This window comes from Geotrypetes seraphini, chromosome 5, assembly GCF_902459505.1.
Source record: "Geotrypetes seraphini chromosome 5, aGeoSer1.1, whole genome shotgun sequence".
In the NCBI taxonomy this organism is placed as follows: Eukaryota; Metazoa; Chordata; class Amphibia; order Gymnophiona; family Dermophiidae; genus Geotrypetes; species Geotrypetes seraphini.
In genome coordinates this window covers 199,520,024-199,541,747 of record NC_047088.1, presented here as the reverse complement: position 1 = coordinate 199,541,747, position 21,724 = coordinate 199,520,024, and the positions used below count along the sequence as shown (strand labels likewise).

Below are 21,724 nucleotides of genomic sequence, written 5' to 3'. Positions count from 1 at the left end.
CATAACATGATGCAGTAGATACAAAATCACGCTATATCTAACTACACAAATGACACAATTATACTGTACATTGATTATATAGGAAGATGATTATAGAATGGCATTTCTATAATCCCCCTCTATTATATCTATTTCTAATAATTTTGGATACTGTACCAGTATAACAGAAACTAGTGGCTATAAATAACTGGATGCAATAAACCCAGTTAGGTGTAAAAATTTATAGTTAGGTTGAGTCATGATTACAAATGTTACGGTATTTGGATTAATGCTTCTGCTTCGTTTTCTTGCGCCTTTTAAAGATTTATAAATAGTAAGATTGACAGTAATACTTTGAGGTCTAAAATGCTTAACTAGCCATGAAACCACAATGATCTCTATCACTTTAGGTAAATTCACATATAAATTCTCCTATTTAAATCAACCCAGCTATCTCCATGTCATTTACTTGACCTCTCAGCCCTTCTTTGTATCACTGCCATCTGTACCAAGTATATATAATGCTTTATTGTCCTGGCATTCATGTATGCTTGTGGACTATTCTTGCAGGATCCATACTTAGTATAACACACAGGTTCCTTCTATGTCTTACCACAAAGATTTGTAATAATTATCACAGCCACTAGAATATCTTATCTTCATACACAGTACAACACAGTAAAACAGTCAAATAAAACAATTCAAATGCAAATATTACTTGGATATGACAAGCCAGACCTAAAGAAGATGTTCAAAATTCAGACAAAACTGACGGACTCTATCAGTGTTGGTCTTAGAAATAGATTCCCCTATACTGCCTAAATATAAGGTGCACCATTACTAAATGGGGCTGTTTCTAGCCCAGAAATATCTAAGAAAAAGGACCATTTAAATTAAATGATTAATTTGTAGAGTGTGTATGGTTGAGCAGACTGGATGGACTATTTGGGTCTTTATCTGCCATCATTTACTATGTTACTTAATTCACTAGCATTACTCTTTACAAACAGACTGATAGCAAGCATACCATTTATGCTGAAGCTGCTAGAATTTGTAGTCACCTCCCAATTAAAATCTGGAATCTTTTATCACCATCCCAAGATGGGTTTAGAGATCTACATAGCACAGAAACATGCTTGATAGTCCTAATATCTAGGATAAGATCAGGATGAAGTGCGGGTGGACAAAGGGTGCCATTAGAATTTTATGTCTCAGTGGCATTTGATACAGTAAATCACACTTTAGTATTAAATAGACTAACAGAATTAGGAATTTCAGGACTGGTACTGCAATGGTTTCAAGGCAGCAGATTGAATTCCCTGACGGACAAGGCTGAAGCACCCTGTTTAGAGTGCTGCTGGCCCGACTCTGCTTTGGATGAAGGTAGGTTTAATTACACATGTGAAGAAATATTTTTTTCTGGTTTGTTTTAAATTTACTACTTAGTAGCTTCATTGCATACCCCCTAATCCTAGTATTTTTGGAAAGAGTGAATAAGCGTTTCATATCTACCCTTTCTACTCCACTCAGTATTTTATGGGATCCGGAAAGTTATCCCCTAACATTTCGCCCCCAGCAATTCGCCCCTCACATTTCGCCCCCCATATTTCGCCCCCAGGTACGTTTTGCCCCCGGAACTTTCGCCCCCACACATTTCGCCCCCCGGATGTTTTGCCCCCACACATTTCGCCCCCGCACATTTCGCCCCTGAGCGTGACATACAATTTTGAATTTTGATTGACGTTTGTGCTTCTGACTTTTAGGTTCACTTTATCACTGTATTTCATTTTACTTGTTATTTGACGGTGTTGTGTTTGGACTGTTATTTCATTTGACAGGTTAGTTTTTGTTTTGCACAGTAAAAAATAAAAAATAAAATGATAAACATCACAGAAATCAATGACTTCGCTCTGGGGATAAAGGAGACATCTCCCCCAAATTTTCGATTTTTGAAACAAATCACCATTTTAACATGATAAAATAAAGCAAAAAAAGTAAATTATGTATTTTGGTCCTCTCAAATTCTGAAAAATCCGGTTTGGTCCCGGCGGACCAGTGATTCTCTGACAAAAATCAGGTAAAAAATACCTACTTAATCATTTTACCTTTTTTTATTTTATTTTTTCATCATTTTAATCTTAATCATTCATCATTTTGAGACATATTATTGATGTAGTACACATAATCCAACGCGATGGGGACGAAACATCCGGGGGCAAAATGTGTGGGGGCGAAACATCCAGGGGGCAAAATGTGTGGGGGCGAAACTTCCGGGGGCAAAACATACCTGGGGGCGAAATGTGGGGGGCGAAATGTTGGGGGCGAAACTTCCGCAAAGTGTATTTTATAGACCTCTATCATATCACCCCTGAGCCATCTCTTCTCCAGGCTGAATAGCCCTAGGCATTTTAGCCTTTCCTCATAGGGAAATCATCGCAAACTTTTTATCATTTTCGTTGCCCTTCTCTGTACCTTTTCTAATTCTGCTGCATCTTTTTTTTTAGATACGGCGACCAGAACTGCACACAGTATTCTATTTGCAGCCATACCATAGAGCGATATAAGGGCATTATAACATTTTTATCTTTGTTTTCCATTCCTTTTCTGATTCTCATTCTATTAGTTTTCTTAGCCGCCACAGCACATTAAGCTGAGGGTTTCAAGCATCCTCAGCAATGACACTCAGATCCTTCTCTTGGGCAGTGACTCCTAACATAGAACCCAACATCATGTAGCTATAGTTCAGGTTCCTCTTTCCCACATGCATCACTTTGCATTTGCTCACATTAAACGTCATCTGCCATTTTGATGCCCAGTCTTCCAGTCTCTCAAGGTCCTCTTGCAATTTTTCACAATCCTCTTGCGATTTAACAGCTTTGTGTCATCAGCAAATTTAATTATCTCACTAATTGTTCCCATCTCTAGATCATTGGTAAATATGTTAAAAAGCAGCGGTCCTAGCACACACCCTGGGAAACCCCACTATACCCTTCTTCATTGCGAATATTGACCATTTAAACCCGCTCTCTGTTTTCTGTCTTTCAACCAGTTCTTAATCTATAATAGGACATTACCTTCTATCCCATGACTTTCTAATTTCCTCAGAAGTCTTTCATTGGGTGCTTTGTCAAATGCCTTTTGAAAATCAACCGGTTCACCTTTGTCTACATGTTCATTCACCTCCTAGGTGTTTAAATCCCGTTATTTGATTTTTAATGCAACTTAAAGGGCTCTAATACAGCTTGACCTGTCCACCTGCCATGGTATTACCACATTTACTCTTCCTTTTAGAAAGCTAGTGGCTGCTGCTGTGGTAACTTCCCCAAAGCCCATGGGGATTTAAACAGGGTCTGGGCTGAGAGATGATGGTGGAGAGGATAGCTCTGTATTAAACATGGAGCTTACATGCATTCTTACCTGTCCAGGGTGATATAATGCTTAGGTGTGATATTGGATTTTGCTCTCTTTATCTTCATGATCCCAGTCTGTTTACAGCAGATGCATAATTTTCTTTGTGTGTGTGTCTGCTGTTGCTAAGAGCGGCTCAGTCTATCAGCATGGGCTTATAAATCGGGATCGGGGCCATAAGTAGTAGATCATACTTTTTCTTTCTATCGTATTATATGATGGAGTTTCTTTCCTATTTTTTGTGAGCTTTATTTGTACCCAACCTTGAAGGATATTTATCCCTGTGTGTGCGTTTAATTAAACCTGAATCATTATAGCTTGGGAAGCCAAAATAAATAAAGCCAAATTGTTAGCAAATACATGTGCAATTCTGTAATTTATTGCCATCAAAATGAAAACTGTTCTGAGTAGACCAATCTGTTGCCTTAACACCTGATTACAAACTACTCTACACCTACATGCATTGGAGATAATGGATATAGATCAGTGGTCTCAAACTTGTGGCCCGGGGGGTCACATGTGGCCCATCAGGTACTATTTTGAGGCCCTCGGTATGTCTTATCATAATCACAAAAGTAAAATAAAACATTTTCTTGATCATATGTCTCTTTAGCTATAAATGACAATATTATTATTAAGACTTAGCCAAAAGGAAAGATTTATAAAGTATAAAGAATCTTACCTCATGCAAAATTGTCATTTCTTTAATAAGACATTAACTATTTTTTCTGAGGCCCTCCAAGTACCTACAAATCCAAATGTGGCCCTGCAAAGGGTTTGAGTTTGAGACCACTGATATAGATCTACCTAAACACAATATTAGTAGGGCTAGGGGCTGACAGACTTGGGTGGGGGCAGAGGTGGAATCTTCCAAAGTCTAAAAACAAAACGTATATCTTTCACAGATGGGGAGTACTGATGTCAATAATATTTAAATTAATCCACTGTGGCAAGGGTTTGAAATGTTGCTGAAATTCTGTTTCCCAGAAAAAGCCTCATAAAGAGGGATGGGACACTGGGGTGCATGCAACCCCCCCTCCAATCTGGACTGGCTGCTGGTGTGTGCCTGCCACATGCAGAGCTTAACAAAGCCACAGTGCAATGCACTGGTGCAGGACAAGGGCTTGTCTAAGATGCCAAATCTAAATTCCACAAGGACGGCAGCAGTATAAAACTAGAAGTGGCTCTAACTCTATTGAAAGGCGATTATAGATTTAATTACCACATTTTTTTAGTGCTCAGAGATCATTTGATGTAAGACATGGGGGAAGCCTCTGCTTGCCCTGGATCGGTAAACAAACAAAAAGTCACTCCATATGTATTAATCAGAAAAAAAAATCTAAAAATGTTCTTCTTTACTGTTTTTAGGAACTGTACTCAGAGACATGAAGGCTATAAAACCGCCTCACCACCCAATCATTGCATAGTTCAATACAGTGTCAGAAGAATGGTATATATCTCTCTAGCTGATTACGCAAAACCAAACAGGTTATAGCTTTATCATTTTGGGTATGAAACTCTAAAAAGAATAAAACTTAGCTTTAGAGAATCGCTGGTTCCGACGTGCATGTTTCGATACTGCGTCAGGGAACCGAAAAGCCACTGCTGAACCCTTCCAAAAAAGTGGGCAGTGAAGTCTCATATATTGTTAGAACTCCGGTTCTAACTGCAAAAATTCATACCTCCTCATTATCCAGCGGCCCTGGATCGGTAGCATGGAATGTTGCTACTCCTTGGGTTTTGGCCAGGTAGTAGGGACCTGGATTGCCCACCTTGAGAATGGGCTACTGGGCTTGATGGACCATTGGTCTGACCCAGTAAGGCTATTCTTATGTTCTTTTGTTCTTATGACCTTGGGATAAACCCAAATAGATGAACGTCTGTAAATATCACCTCTAATCATCACACTATTTTTTAATGACTTAAGAGTGTTTAATACTGAGAAGTGTAAAAAAGCTGCATGAACTTATCTGAAAAATCTGTGAGTGGTATATAGCAGGTTCTAGGTTCTGATGCGTTTCGCAATTAAGCTTCTTCAAAGAACCCGTATTGTAACGTTCAAGTGTTGCTCTGTGAAAAACAAAATGCCAAATGGTTACAATCCACATAAAAAACCTTGAAAAAAAAAAAAAAGATCAAACACACAATTCAAAAACAAAAATAATGGGAACTCCAGACGGTACCTGTCACACACTGACTTTACTTCACCACGAGCTTGCAGGCAACTGACGGAAGACGCTCACAGATTTTGAAACCCTCCTCCACCGGAAGTGACTTCACCCGCAGGCGCGGGACTTTTAAACATACAATGGCATCGCATCGACCTGCAAACTTTTAGGAATGGTGCAGGTAAGCCCATCATTCCGCCTCTTTGTTCAATCCCCATGGTATCACAGCTTCCCACTTAAATATCTAATATTGCTCCCTCTGCCATAACATTTCAGCAACATTTCCTCCCTGAGGTAAACTTGGGGCTTCTAGCGCTGTGTATTTCAATTCAGGTTCAGCGATAGAGGTTACCCCACTGCGGTCATTAAGAAAGCATACAAAAGAGCTTTATATGCAGAAAGGGAGTGGCTGTTGGAGGGATCCACCAGAAAAACATCTCTGGGTCTCGTGTGTGTGTTACCGTATTCACACAATGCATTTCAAATAAAAGTCGTCCGGAAGCACTGGCATGTTCTTCAAGTTCGTGATACCTTTAAAGATCAGCCCCAATTTGCATATGCGAGAGGCAACTATTTACAAGATTAGATTACCAGGTCACAGTATAAGCCTATTAGGACTGTGTCATTGCATACTGGACATCACAAGTGTGGTCAATGTGCTGTATGGCCTCACGTATTGGATGACGAGCAGCTGATACACTCCCCGGTTACATTATTCCCACTCGCCTAGGGCAGCCACAGATTACAGTACACTGACCGCACTTGTGATGTCCAGTATGTTTTTAAATTGGTGGTTTGATCATTTTTTCAAGGTTTTTTAGGTGCCCAGGAGCTACTATATTGAGTGGTGCAAATGTGAGGATGATGCTTGGGCACTTTGGATGGAACTAATTTTCAATCAGAAAGAGATGAAGTTGTCTCTCGGATTAAACACAGGCAGTGTATTGTTCATCCTTTGTTTAATTTTCCATCTGTCCAGGGTTGCAGGAGTAAGAAATTTCTGAATCATACTTTGGCATCTCAGGCAGCCCTTCATGACAACGAATTCCGAATATTGTTGCTTACTACCCATTCCTATGGCCATTTTAGAAAACAATTGAAGACCTATCTTTTTTCTAAATATTTGACTGTTTAACGAATCATCTTATTTCATGTAACATGTTTACTTTTATAACTTTTTGTAAACCGCGTTGAACTTCTGGTTACGCGGTCAATAAGCACAATGTTATGTTATGTTACTTTAATCAAACAGTGTTTGATTGTGCTTCTGGTTTTTGAACAGGCAGAGATACTCAGTATGCTCAGTCACAGAAACATCATCCAGTTTTATGGAGCTGTTCTTGAACCTCCCAATTACTGTATAGTTACAGGTAAGAATCTTTTTTTATTTAACTTAATTCTAGCAAAACATTGATCAACAATCTTTGTCAGCCATGTGTTATTCTTAGAAACTTTTAATAGCATGTTTTGTAAGTAATTGTATAAAATGCAGCTATAATTTCCCTTTTATCTTGTAAATTTGTTGTCAGATTTAACTGTTTAGTTTTTTTATTTTACTGTTGATGCCTTCAAGAAATGAGTAGAAAATGCATGTACTGGTTTGTGAAATGTTAGCCCCTTTTACAAAGCCATGGTAGTGAGTACATGCGCGGGAAATGTGACGCAGCCCATAGGAATTGAATGGGGCTGTGTTGCATTTGCACTATGGGGATCTCTAAGAAGTTCGTGTAACCCACGTATTTGTCTTGTGAAAAAAAAGGTATGGAAGGTGCTCATAAAAGACCTTTTTTCCAGAATAAACCAATTTTTGTTCTTTTAAATTTATTGTTTGTTTTAACTATCACTCAATATTTGGAGGTGCATTTATTATCCAGAATGCTAAAATATCCTGGGTTATTAAACTGTTATCAAGCAAATCCATCTTTATATGGTAAAAATCAGTGTTTTATGTTTAAAAAACATTCATAGCTTGAAAACATGTTTTTTCACATGAGCTGTGGAGTATTGTTTTAAAATACATATTTGCTGTCCCCCCCATATGCATATGTATTTATTTATTTGTGTCCCAGACTGAAAGTTAACACATGTTTTGAACTTAGGATATTAACAAATGAATATAAAGTGTAATAATGCTAGATGAGGTTTTAAATCAGTAATATTAGTAATGTTATCCTACGATAGCCTATTGCTTGTGCTGGCCTGCTAACAACCATGACATGCCAGTTCAGTCTACTTTTCTACAAAGGTAATTAGCTCACAGAATTCTTTCTTTTATGCAGAATTGTCATCTCATTTTGATATACAGTATTGTTTATTTATTCTCCTACATTGACTTCTATTTCTGGTTCATTTTAAAACTTTGGAATTCTGAGCCATCATGACCACTGGATCTTATTTAGTATTCTGTTGGGATTGGAAAAGGTCATCTTGTCTATGAAGCTTTCAATGTCAATGGCAGATCTGTTGGCAATCTAGGCTTAAAAACAACTGATCTTGCTAATTTTTGTGTTGCATATGGTGACTGAAGTCAAAGCCTAGGAAAATTCCTTAAATTGTAGGAAAAAGCTAAGATCTGTCCCACTTTGTAGTTTTACATTGTTGGCTTATATCTACTTACCATTTGTTTTCATATGTTATAAAGACAAGTCTTTATTGAAATCAATAAATGTTGTATAAATGTGGTCCAACTATATGGTGAACTGACTGGGACCTGACAGAGTCTGTGTTTCGACAAACATGTCTTTCTCAGGGGTCTGGAACTGGTAGAGGTCCTTGACTGTCTAAACTGGCTGTGTCTCAGATTGGCTACCCACTGAGATGCAGCCTGTTAAACCACATGCAAATAAGTAGGGAAAGCATGCAGAGTATGGCATTCTTTCCAACTTCCTTGCGAGCCCTAGGCTCATAAAAATGCATAAAATCATGTTTATGCTTTGAGCGGGGAGACGTGAGGAAGAAAATTAAGACTGCGGGGATGGGGATGAAAACTGCGGAGACAGGGAGGGGATGGGGATGAAAAATGCGCTTCACTTTAAGGACAGGGATGAAAATGCATGGACAGGGATTAATTTTTGTCCCCGTGTCACTCTCTAATCCAGGCCTAAAGGTTCCTATGTTAACTGTACACTAACCAGTTAGCAGATGGTAATGGTGATATACTGACTGGTTAGCACAAAAATGCTTACTCTCTGCCCTGACAGACCCTTCCAAAAAAAAAAAAAATTAAGATAAATAATTACTTTGCACTTAGTGAGTGCAGATGGCAAAATTAACACAGAAAGGTGTCTCCCACATTAGGCTATTTTTGCTGTGTTAGATTAGCATTGGTGCATAACATATACAACCCATATATAAATTGGGTTTGATAAAGGGTAGTTTGTATGTTAGTGAAGCTGACATGTTTGTGAGATAGAGCAAAATATCAATAAATGTATTGATTTGTTTTCTGCATGGCTATGAAGAAGAAGGAGGAGGAATTTTCTGAGAAGGGAAATATCAATGAGTATTTTCTTGGCTCAGGGAGGCAGTTATGTGATGTCTGTCAGAATGAGCAGATCACAGATGACAGAGAGGTGAAAGATTTTGAGAGTTAGTTCTGTGATGTCTGTCATTGTGAATAGATCACAGAGGATGAGAGGTTTTGAGGTAGCTGAGAGGCTGCAAGAGGACAGAGCTTAGTAATGAGGGGAAAATAGAGTTTTGACAAAGTTGAATTCAATGACGTTTCCTGAGAGAAAGGGAAGGGAATCCACCTTTTAATACCCTTTCTCCTTGGGTGGAGGCATCAGGGCATCAGAGATTTATAAAGGGTGAGATGGGAAAGGAAAGACAGAGCTGGATAAGCCCCCTTCCCCTCTCTGAATCCAGGGAATACTCAGAAGGGGGTGTTACACATAGGAAACTATGGGGCCTTTTACTAAGCTATCTGTCAGTTGAGGCACATACAAAGTAATTTCAGTGGCGTACCAAGGGGGGGGGGCGTGGGGGGCGGTCCGCCCCAGGTGCCAAGCCCTGAGAGGGTGCTCCCGGTTCGGTTCACCCCCCCACCCTGTGTCCGGTTCAGCCCCGACGTCTCGCATCTGGATTCCTCCCCGCACCATTTACCTGAAGCAGCCTGCAGCAAGATCGCGATCCCAGCGATCTTTGCACTGCTTCGGCTGTTTCCTTCGCCATGGTCCCGCCCTCCTCTGACGTCAGAGGAGGGGCGGACCGCGGCGAAGGAAACAGCCGAAGCAGTGCAAAGATCGCTGGGATCGAGATCTTGCTGCAGGCTGCTTCAGGTAAATGGTGCTGGGCGGCTGAGCGGTCCTTCGAGGTGGTGGGAGGGCGAGTGGTCCTGCGAAGGGGGGGTTCAGGCCTTCAGGTGTGGGGCAGGCGGGCAGGCAGGCCGGCCTTGGGAGGGGAAGGAGACAGGCCTTCAGGGGGACAGGCCTTCAAGGAAGGGACAGGTAGGCAGGCCTTCAAGGGGGGGTGGACAGGCAGGCCTTCGGGGGAGGGTGTAGGCCTTCAAGGGGGGGACAGGCCCTCAAGGGGGGGGACAGGCCTTCAAGGGGGGGGACAGGCCTTCGAGGGGGGTGCAGGCCTTCGAGAGGCGGTGCAGGCCTTCAAGGGGGGGTGCAGGCCTTCAAGGGGTGGACAGGCCTTCGAGGGGGGTGCAGGCCTTCACGGGGGGGACAGGCCTTCAAGAGGGGGGTGCAGGCCTTCAAGGGGGGTGCAGGCCTTCAAGGGGGGGGACAGGCCTTCGAGGGGGGTGCAGGCCTTCGAGAGGGGGGTGCAGGCCTTCGAGAGGGGGGTGAAGGCCTTCGAGAGAGGGGTGCAGGTCTTCGAGAGAGGGGTGCAGGTCTTCGAGAGGGGGGTGCAGGCCTTCGAGGGGGGGACAGGCATTTGGGGGGGTGCAGGCCTTAAAGGGGGGGAGAGGCCTTCAGGGGTGGGATGCAGACCTTTAAGGGGGGGACAGGCCTTCAGGGGAGGGGGCCCTGGTGCAGAAGTACACGGAGAGAAGGGGGAGGGGTTCAAAGAGACGTGCATATGCCGGACTTTGGGTGGGAAGAAATAATGGGTATGAAAATAGAGGAGAGGGAGAGAGTTGATGGACCATGAGTTTTAGGGAGGGTAGGAACAGAAAGGGAGAGAAGTTGGACACAAGGGATGTTGTGGAGGGGGGGAATAGAGGTACTGGTTAGGAAGGTAGTTGGGAAAAGAAAGAGAGAGATGATGGACCCTGGGGTGGTGGGGAAGGAGGGAGAGATGCTGGATGAAAGGGTAGTTAAGAAAAGGTGGATTTGTGGAGGGAGACGAAAAAAAGGAAAGATGCCAGACATCCGGGGGAGGGAAGGGAAACGGGGAGGACAGAGATGGCAGATGGATGGTTAGCATGCAGAAAGAAGGAAGAAGGAGACCCTGACAAGCAAGTTATCAGAAGACAACCAGAGCCTTGGACCAACAAGATTTGAAAAATAACCAGACAACAAAAGGTAGAAAAACTAATTTTATTTTCTGATTTGTGATTACAATATGTCAGATTTGAAATGTGTATCCTGCCAGAGCTGGTGTTAGACCGCAAACGTGAGCTAGGATTTAACAGAGAGAGGAAAAGTCCTTTTTGTTTCTTTATTTTATTTACACCACAGCACCAGTGTGGTTAGGAGAAGCCAAAGGGGGGTGAAAAAGCTATAAAATAAACCCACCAGGATGTTTGAAAAAAACACCCAATTGGGCATTAAAATCGAATCGATAAACCAATTCAATAGGCTGAATCGAAAATTTTTTTCCTGAATCTGGCAGCACTAGTTTGTGATATTATCGTAGACTTTAGGACCTGGGATTGGGGAGAGATGGCATCCTCAGTACTTTATAATGCAAGTGAAACGAGGATTTGGTCAGACTTTTGAAGGGTCTGCAGAAGAAAAATATTGTATAGGCCGGGGACATGAGACAGCAGGAAATGGGAACTTTTCTTCCTTCTATTTTTGTGAATGGCAAGGCTGAGGATGTCAGAGAGTTCAGTTAAAATATGTGCTTTATAAGAAAATATAATAATGTGTTTTATAAAGTTTATAAGCATTGCTGGCCTACCCGGTGAGATGTTCCTAATGGTGGTGGTGGTGGCAGCGTGTCAATGTGTTGAGAGGAAGAGGTGGTCTGGGAAATTCTGCTGAGCAAACTTCGGGCCCATTTCCACCCCCTAATTAGTCCACTCTACTCAACTGGTTCACACACTGAGTGGGTCTTTGGGTGTTGTTCCTGGGTAGTTGTTTTGGGATCTCTTCCAGTGGTTTGTCAGTATCTCCTTCTGGTCCAAGGAAGGAAACTTTGTTAACCTTAGCATTGACCTTCAGAATATGTTTGTAACAGCACTGCTTGTAATGTAATGTAATATATGAGGTTCAATAAAAAAAAATTTTCACTGCCTGTTTCTATTCTGACCATTTATTCCGTTTCATGGTCATTACAAAAAATATTTTTTACATGGGGGGGGGGTCAAAAAAATGATGGGCCCCGGGTGCCACATACCTTAGGTACGCCACTGAGTAATTTATTGTGTTTGTCCTTATCCGATACCTTTTGCTTTGGAATTATGCAGTGTACCTTATTTAGGCTCCCTTTTATCAAGCTGCAAAAGTTTTGGCTTTTTTTTTAAATTGCCAACCACTGAGGTAAAAGCTCCTACACTCATAGGAATTTTATGAGCATTGAAGCTTTTACCGTAGTGGCCGGCAGTAAAAAAAAACCAACCCTAACGCAGCTTGATGAAAGGGGGGCCTTACTTATTTTGCCCTTTGATTTGGAAATAGAATCATGTTAAGTAAGGTTTAAGAAGAGACTAGAATTTTGGCTTTTTATTCAAGCAGGTCAAGACTGAGCGAGTTGGGTTTTTTTATTCACATCTCGGTTGCTGTATTACTTCTTTGAAAGGAATACGAGTATGCTATATTACCGTATTTTTCGCTCCATAAGACACACTTTTTCCCCTCCAAAAAGAGGGTGGAAATAAGGGTTTATCTTATGGAGTGAATACCACACACACACCCCCCCCCCCGTATTTTTTTTTTGTAGTGCGTTTGTCGTTCGGCAATCCGCTTTCTCTGCCTGCTCTCCAGCCCCAGTGCTGCTGTGCGCTGCTAGCAGGATGCCGTCAGATGCAAAGGTGCTCCACTCTCCAGCAGAGTACAGCCGTCATGATCCACTGTCACCACCGGATGTAATTTTAAAACGCCCACTCTTAGCCTCGCCCCGACACGTGTTCTGAGGATGCCTCACCCAGGCACGTGTTCTGAGGACGCCACCGGCTGCAACATGGACCCGACACACGCTTCTACTGGTCCTGCAGACTGTTCGTTCTTCTTTTTTCTGCCACCGCGACTCTACCTACTCTGCTCTCCGGGACCAGCTCTGCCCACTTTGCTCTCTGGGACCGAAAGCCGCAGCCAAAGTGAAGCAGGTACAGAGGCCACTTATTTAAAGCTCCCGCCGCTCCTCCCCCCACCTGTCCCCGACTAACCCCTTTCTCTCAGGTCCTGCCCTGGTCCCCCGGAGCCTCCCCACCTTGTGCCAGCCCTTCGCTATTTGCTCCAGGCTTTTTCTTCCTTCTCAATTCCTTCTAATTTTATTTTTCCTTATTTCTCATTCAATCTGCCTGCCCATGCACTGGAGTTGGTTTTAAAAGTATTTGCAGAACTCCAGTTCTTCTGCATTTTATGCAGAATATCTCATCTTGAGTGCAATTGTTGGATATGTAGAAAGGGGGATGATATATGTATTTGTCATAAAATATAATTTGATAGAATTTAAATGCTGTTAAAGCAAAAAATGTCTGTATAATATGTTGCACTTATTTTTAGCTTTAAAATGAATAAAGATATTTAAAAAAAGAAAAATGAAATATAAAAGGAGCAGAAAAGCTGGCATATCTAGGATTCCCATACCCAAGGCTTTTTTTTTTTGCAGGGTTACTGTATTACTGAGGGTTTCAGCAACCACGATTCACGCTTTACAAGTGACTCAAAATTCAATCATTCGGGTCCTATTTGGAATTGCTAAATACGATCATGTATCTGCATTTTACATTAAACTGTATTGGTTAAAGATAAAATACTGGGTTCGGTATAAATTATTATTGTTGACATATCTGTGTGTGCGTTGGATGGCACTGAAATATCTGATTGACCGCATTTCTTTTTATGCACCATCCCAGATTCTACATTCAGTCAATGGAAGGGATTTGAATAGTCCCTTCTTTAAAGCAAATGAGATTGCATACGACTAGAATAGGTTCATTTTCTTGTATTGGCCCTGATACTTTGAACAATATCCCGCTATACATTAGACAACAGGGGGATTTATTTATTTATTTTAAAAATTTCTATACCATTTAGAACTAAATGGTTTACATAATTTACATACTTAATTTAAAAACAGAAACATGATAAAATAAATATACAAACAATCCTCAGAAATCATGACTACAAAATAATACCATAACTTGCATAGCAAAGATCATGAATAGTTCATCAAGTCTGCCAGAGAGGAGAAAGGCATCTACAAATTACTGCATCTTAAGTAATTTTCTAAACATGCCCTTTTCACGACAATTTCATATCTGACCCACCAGGGAGTTCCATATCTTAACTCCTGCACAACAAAAAGTCATTTTACCAGTCTCAACAAGCCTTGGATTCACAGTCATCTTCAGTAAAGCTAGATTCTCAGAGCACAATGATCTTTTTGGTGTATAACTAAATATATTATTTTTAAACAATTCTGGAATGTTTCCAAACAAGAATTGATGACAAATCATTATTGCTTTTATACTGTATTCTGAAGGCATTGAGCACTTATATTTATCTTAGGATTTGAATGATATGCTCATGGGGAGGTTTATGTAATTGTCTGCTATTTATGAATGTGTGTAATGATTAATATGTATGTATTTCTGTAACCCACTTTGATAAAAGTACAACTTTAGGCTCCATTTATGGAATTTTGGGGTGAGCATAAATTCTACAACAACAGCTGTCATTATGGAATATTAGCATAAGTACACATTTACATGCCTAACTTTAGGTTGCTAATTAATAATAAGTGTAGCCCAGTGGTTCCCAACCCTGTCCTGGGGGACCCCCAAGCCAGTCAGGTTTTCAAGATATCCCTAATGAATATGCATGAGAGAGATTTGCATACCTGTCACTTCCATATGCAAATCTCTCTCATGCATATTCATTAGGGATATCTTGAAAATCCGACTGGCTGGCGGTCCCCCAGGACAGGGTTGGGAACCACTGGTGTAGCCTTTAATAATCTTATTCATTTAAAACTTAAATCTTTAAGCTGTATCTTCAGATGTGCCTTCCATATGGTTATTCTTGCACCATTAGGAAGAATGCTCTGCACTCCGCATCGATCAATTTAAATATCAAAGTTTTTCACTCTTCATTGACCCTGCTTTAAATGTCTTTACACTACTTTCTTTTTTTTTTTTTAATATGTACGTATTCATAAATTAATGATTCTCAAATTTTTAGTGCTTTTTATCCACATTTAAATATTGTAAATTCACTTATCTGAGTGCTAATTATGAAATGTTGGCATCTTCCTCCAACATGTTTCACGGCTGTTTCAAGGATGTCCCCTAATTCCAATTTGATTGTCAGCATCTATGAGACAAACATGGTTATTTTTATTGCATAGAATTTTTTGGACCCCAGTTCAGTTGCAAAAATTAGATAATTCTAGATCAAATAGATGCTGGCACTGTCATACTGACATAGGGACTTTAGATCATCTGTTATTTTTTTGTCCGCTGATATTTGGTTTTTGGAAGTCAATTTGGGAACAAATAAATATAGTCTTAGAATCAGATATTCCATTAACACGTGAAGCAATAATCTGTGATACTATTTTACATGTTAAACCTCCCCTTGATAAATTTAAAAGCTGTCTTTTCTTGATTTTAACTGGAATTGCGGTTCAAATGATCACAACAAACAGGAAAAATCATGTCAGGTTAAATTATATATTTTGGTGGACAAATGTATGTAATACATATAAGTATGAGAGAATGAACGCAGAATGTTTAGGGTTTAGTGTTTTATTTAACAAAATATGGAGTCCATTGGCTTTATTTGGTGTTTCACATTAAAAGATAATATGTTCCCTTCTGAGGTTTTTCATTACACATCTGGGATGGGATGGGGGTAGAGTAGGGAAAGGTAATGAAAATATAGATATTAATTCTTCATATTAAAGATGTTTAATATTGTCAGTATTAATAATTGATGGAAAGGGGTTGGGTATAGCTATGATTCTATAATATTATTGTTTGAGATAGTGTATTCTTTTGTTATTTTCAATCTAAATGTATTACACTATTGTAACTAAATAAAATTAATAAAAATGCTATTACTTTCTCCCTTAATAGATGCAAGAATAAACTTTTCTTTATAGTTTGTATGAACCTTCTTAATTATTTAAACCACTTTACCTAACTGCATCGCTTTGGTCCATTCCACAGTATTATCCTTATACTGTACTAAGATGGCCTAATTTTAGACTTGAGCACTTATGTCCAGCTCAATGGCAGTTAGGCATGTAAATGATTGCATTCTGTAACCAGTATGCCCTCGACCTACCTATGCCCTTCCCAGGTCCACCCCCCCCCCCTTTGAAGTATTGTGCTCTGGAATTTGAGTATGTAACTTTTAGGGCTCCTTTTATCTTGAAGCAGGGACTTTAGACCATTTATTATTCTATTGTCCATTTATTATGCAATTTTGGAAATCAATTTGGAGTCATAGAAATTGTTTATTAGAAAATCGTGTGGCATTATCCTATGATACAATATTATTAGGTATGGAGATGAGAGCTAAGAGTCAAATATCCTCTACAAATAATAAATTATTGCTCATTTTGACAGGAGTTGCCATACAATAAATAACACTTAATTGGAAAAGTTGGAATAGATTGAACTTTAGTTTTTTGTGGAATTCAGTATGCCATATTTATAAAATGGAAAGAACATTAGCCATTCAAAAAGGGAACTTTAGTAAATTTCAGGATGTGTGGAGGCCATTATTAGATTATTGTAAAGAATGAGTATATATTTTTCTTCCCTGATTAGTACAAATGGAAATTGGGTGGGGGAGGGGGTATTTATTATTGAAAAATGTTTTTATGAAATATAAAAGGATGGGAGGGAAGGAGATAAATTTAATTTGATAAGATTAATTGTAGAATTTCAAGTGATATATCTATGTTAAAATGTTAATACCAATGTTGATGTACTTGATGTAAGTTATAAAATGAATAAAGAAGTATAAAAACAAAAGGCGCACTACGGGGGTTAGCGCGTTGGACATTTCATCATGTGCTAACCCCCGCAGCAGCCTAAAATCCTAACGCCTCGTCAATGGAGGCGTTAGGTACTAGCGTGGCAGGTGGTTCAATGCGCAGTATTCCACACATTAAACTGCTACCGCGCCTTTCTAAAAGGACCCTTAGATTATCAACTAAGGGGATTTATGTGTTTAACTGCTAATTGTTGCCATGTAGTGCCAACTACTGACAGTTATAGCCTATAATTGGATGTTAACACCAATTAACAGCCAATTACTAAATTAAGTTATGTGCGCAATTAACCTTTATTTTTTAACTTGTATGCACAATATTAAACCTCCCCTTGATAAATTTAAAAGCCGTCTTTTCTTGATTTTAACTGGAATTGCGGTTCAAATGATCACAAAAAACTGAAAAAATCATGACAGGTTAAATTATACATTTTGGTGGACAAATGTATGTATGTAATATGTAGATATGAGAGAGTGAATGCAAATTGCTTAGGGTTTAGTGTTTTATTTAACAAAATATGGAGTCCATTGGCATTATTTGCTCTTTTGCAGTAACAGATAATATATTCAAGGTTCAAGGTTTATTAACATTTGATTTATCGCTAAATCTGTTTACAAAGCGATGTACAAAATAAAACATAAAATATAGAGATACAAAATTAAAACGCAGTAACATAAATTTAAGACAAGACAAACTTGAGATGGAGGGAAAGAAAGGGAAAAGATTACATCTGTCTTAGTTAGGAAAACAAATATGGGAAAAAACATAAGGGAAAGGGTTTGGTTAAAAAATTAAAATGCTAAGAAAAGATTAAATAATATTAAGAATTAAAAGCGTCTTTAAAAAGGTGTGTTTTCAAAGATTTTTTAAAAGAATGCAAATCTCTTTCAATTGTAATATATTGTGGAAGAGAATTCCACCTTTGTGGGCCCATGACAGAAAACATGTCTGCTCTTCTTATTCCTATTGTTTTAAGGGAGGGTATGACTAATAAATTTTGGGAGGATTATCTTAGTGAGCGAATGGGATTGTAAGGAATTAACATTCTTGATATAAACTGAGGCTCATTATAAAGTAAAGTTTTAAATATAAGCAGCAATACCTTGTATAAAATATGGTGGCTTATAGGAAGCCAATGAGCATCGATAAATAGGGGCGTAACGTGATCAAATTTCTTTGCATTATAAATCAATTTAATGGCAGTGTTTTGAATAATTTGAAGACGTCGTTTTTCTTTTTGAGTGATGTTAAGTAATAAAGAATTACAGTAATCGATCTTTGTAATGACTAATGAATGGATGAGAATGTTATGTGATTTAGGTTCCAAAAATTTAATGATCGATCTTATTAGTCGCAGTGTATAGAAACAAGATTTATCTATGTTATTGATTTGTTCATGGAAAATCAGTTGCCTTCTGAGTTTTTTCATTGCACATCTGGGTTGGGATGGGGGGGTGTAGAGTAAGGAAAGGTACAGAAAAAATCGATATTAAATCTTCATATTAAAGATGTTTAGTATTGTCAATATCAATACAATATCAATAATTGTTGGAAGGGGGTTGGGTATAGTTATGATTCTATAATATTTGTTTGAAATAGTGTTTTTTTGTAATATTTTACTATTTTCAATTAAATGTATTACACTATTGTAATTTAATAAATAATAAAAATGTTTAAAAACAAACAAACAAACTTGTATGCACAAATTTACAAACAAATTTACACCAACCTTATTCTATAACTTGCATGTACAAATTTATGAGCTAATCTAAATTTTGAGTGTTAATTTTGTAGACTTAGGGGACATGCGCTTAACAGATTCAACCCACAATCTCCACAAAGCCACTCTTCATTTGGGTACAGAAGGTTGCTGAGATCACTGTCACTGAGATGTATAGTAAGCATATTGTGTAAAGCTTCCAGATGTTACTGCAGGACAGGAAATGAAGGAATGATTATAGAATAAAACAGACCTTAGCTTTTAGAGCAAGTGCCATCTGTTTTATTGAAACCACTGATTGAGGAAATGGCTTATGGAAGACAAGCACCAAGTTGCATAACTCTTCTAGTGTTTTATGCCAAGAACCAGTAATACTTAAAAAATATATATGTAACATCTATCTACACTTCTGAGTGGTATGCAAAGAAACACAAGAATAACAGTATTTAACAAAGTAACAAATAGATAAACAGGATAAAAAGTACAGGTAGCAACCTTTTGAAAGAATATTCCAAAAATAATGGTCAGCATCATACAGAAAACAACTGTGACTCCCAGTAAAAAAAAAAAGAAGTAAATTTTCTCAATGTCCTCTGTACCCATCCCAATTTCAGCTATGAATCTGTCTGTTCCATCCCTTTATCACCCCTACCTACTCCTAGTGACTCCCCCAATGGTATAAACAAACTCCCAAATAAGGTATTTTTCTTCCCTGCTGTCACCATCACTTACTTCTCTTCTTGCCACCAACCCCCCAAAGTACAAAAAACTTATTTCTCCCCTCCATCAGCATGTCATCTCTTCTTGACTCCAGCCCTACTCCACTTACTCCCTAATTCTAATGACCATAATAACAGTCATAAAAATAGAAATAAAACAAACAAACAAAAAGTCTTACTACATGAAGCTCCCAGGAGCAGTGAGCTCAATGGAGGCAACTTCAGTTTGAGCTGTCTCCAGTTCTGGGTTGGACAGTGCTGCTTGCTGGGCTCCGAGGTTGTGCTCAACGTAGGCTCCGTGCTGTCCCAGGATGGTTGCTGCTTCCTGCAGCCCCATGAAGCGATCTACAGCACGGCGGGAGAGCTCTGAGAGCTACCTGAGCAGCAGCAGCACTTGCACAGTGAGACGCTGGCCTCTGGTTCCAGCAGTTGCAGTCCCTGCTGCTACCGCTCCACTGCATGCTTCGGGAAAGACATGGCATTGCATAGCATATGAGAGCCCCACTCCTTCACGGCACAGGCTACTGCAGCATTTGCTCATCAGGCGGTGTCTGGGCTGCGCAGTTCCCACATGCCAGTGACTGTCAGGCTCTAGGTTCATTCAGACATGGCAGCCAGGCACAGAGCGCAAACCCAAACTGGCACAGTCAGCCAGGAGCACCTCATGCCTTCAGAGGATTCTGAGCCCAGAGAGAATCCCCAAGGGCGTTTTGTTTTAATTTGATTGGTTATACAGGCTCAGAAGGTCTTCCAGCCTAACCAATGAAATTAAAAGAAAGCAGGGATGGGATGCCTTTGTTGATTCTTTCCAGGCTCTAAATACTCTATGCTCCAGTGCTGGAGAACACAGGATGCTACAGAAGAGGAGCCCAAATTCTGTGCTGGTCTCTGGTCAGCAGTCAACTGTGAGGGAGGGGTTCGATGGCTGAAGAGAATCCCATGATGGCATGAGGCTCAGGACTGTGTGGGCATGGAGGAGGTGCTGGGAGTGAGCAACCACTATCCTAATATCTCCAGATATCTACCAATATAAGGAAGCTGGATATTCATCAATGCAACCCAAAATTGTCCCCAATGTAATGCTAATCTGAATTATCTTTGTAATGTAATCTGAAATCTTTCCAGTGTAATATAATATGAATCCTCAATTTGTAACCTGTACCAGCAATTTTCCAATGTAATGCAATCTCCTGGAAATGTCCAGCTCTCTTCCAATTAAATCCGCTTTGAACCGCAAGGTACAAGCGGAATAGAAATCACTAATGTAATGTAATGGAGGTAAGAAGAAGTCAGGAGTGAGTAGTGCAGAGCTGGAAGCTGCGTTCAGGGCTTTCACTGAATATGCTGAAAGCCCTGACCGCACGCCACTGAAATTTAGAAAATTAAAATAAAAAGATCATCAATTTTTTAATTGTAAAGAAAGCAAAATTACCTTTTAGACAGAGATCAAGAAGCAATGAGTTCCAATAGGTAGGCCCAGTATGGGTCTGAATTTTGAACTTCTTGAAAAACAAGACAGAATATAACTCTTCACTGACTAAACGCAGTGACTACCGTATTTTCACGCATATAACGCGTGCGTTATACACGATTTTTACAAACCGTGCATAACCTTGCGCGTCATACGTGTGAGCATGTTATCCCCTTTTTTTTTACATAGTTCCCCCCCGACGTCCGATTCACCCCCCGCAGGACCGCTCGCACCCCCACCCCGAAGGACCGCTCGCGCTCGAACACGCACCCGCACCCCCACCCCGAAGGACCGCTCGCACTCCCACAGCCTCCCCCCCATCATGTAGAAGCTGCCTACCGTCGTCCTGCTGCTTCTTCTGCCGGCAGTCCTGCCGCTTCTCTTAGCCCTGCGTCTATGCTGCTTCCTCTTCCGGCGGTCCCGCCCTTTCTCTGACGTCAGAGAAAGGGCGGGACCGCCGGAAGAAGAAGCAGCAGGACGACGGTAGGCAGCTTCTACTTGATGGGGGGGGGAGGCTGTGGGGGTGCGAGCGGTCCTTCGGGGTGGGGGTGCTTGTTCGTGTTCGAGCACGAGCGGTCCTTCGGGGTGGGGGTGCGAGCGGTCCTGCGGGGGGGTGAATCGGACGTCGGGGGGGGGGCATCAGGCTTTCAGGGTAGGGACAGGACTTCAAGGGGGGACCGGACTTCAAGGGGGAGAGGAGAGTCGGGGCAGGCTAAAGGAGAGTCGGGCTGGCCAGAGGAGAGTCGGAGCGGGGTAAAGGAGAGTCGGGCTGGACAGAGGAGAGTCGGGGCGGGCTAAAGGAGAGTCGGGCTGGCCAGAGGAGAGTCGGGCTGGCCAGAGGAGAGTCGGAGCGGGCGAAAGGAGAGTCGGGCAGCGACTGGAGAGTCGGGGCGGCATGCGCGGTATACGGGTGTGC

At 40.5% G+C, this 21,724-nt stretch overlaps 1 protein-coding gene across 5 annotated transcripts in view; it reads left to right on the top strand.

Moving 5' to 3' along the window:
* The window catches only part of MAP3K20 (mitogen-activated protein kinase kinase kinase 20), a 252,134-nt gene that overhangs the window by 16,113 nt on the left and 214,297 nt on the right, over window positions 1-21,724 (top strand). For all 5 annotated transcript variants that reach the window (XM_033945057.1, XM_033945056.1, XM_033945059.1 and 2 more), the window contains exon 2: window positions 6,838-6,925. In XM_033945057.1, the coding sequence (XP_033800948.1) occupies window positions 6,853-6,925 (73 nt within the window). In that variant the 5' untranslated portion in view covers window positions 6,838-6,852. The remainder of the gene's footprint in view (window positions 1-6,837; window positions 6,926-21,724) is intronic.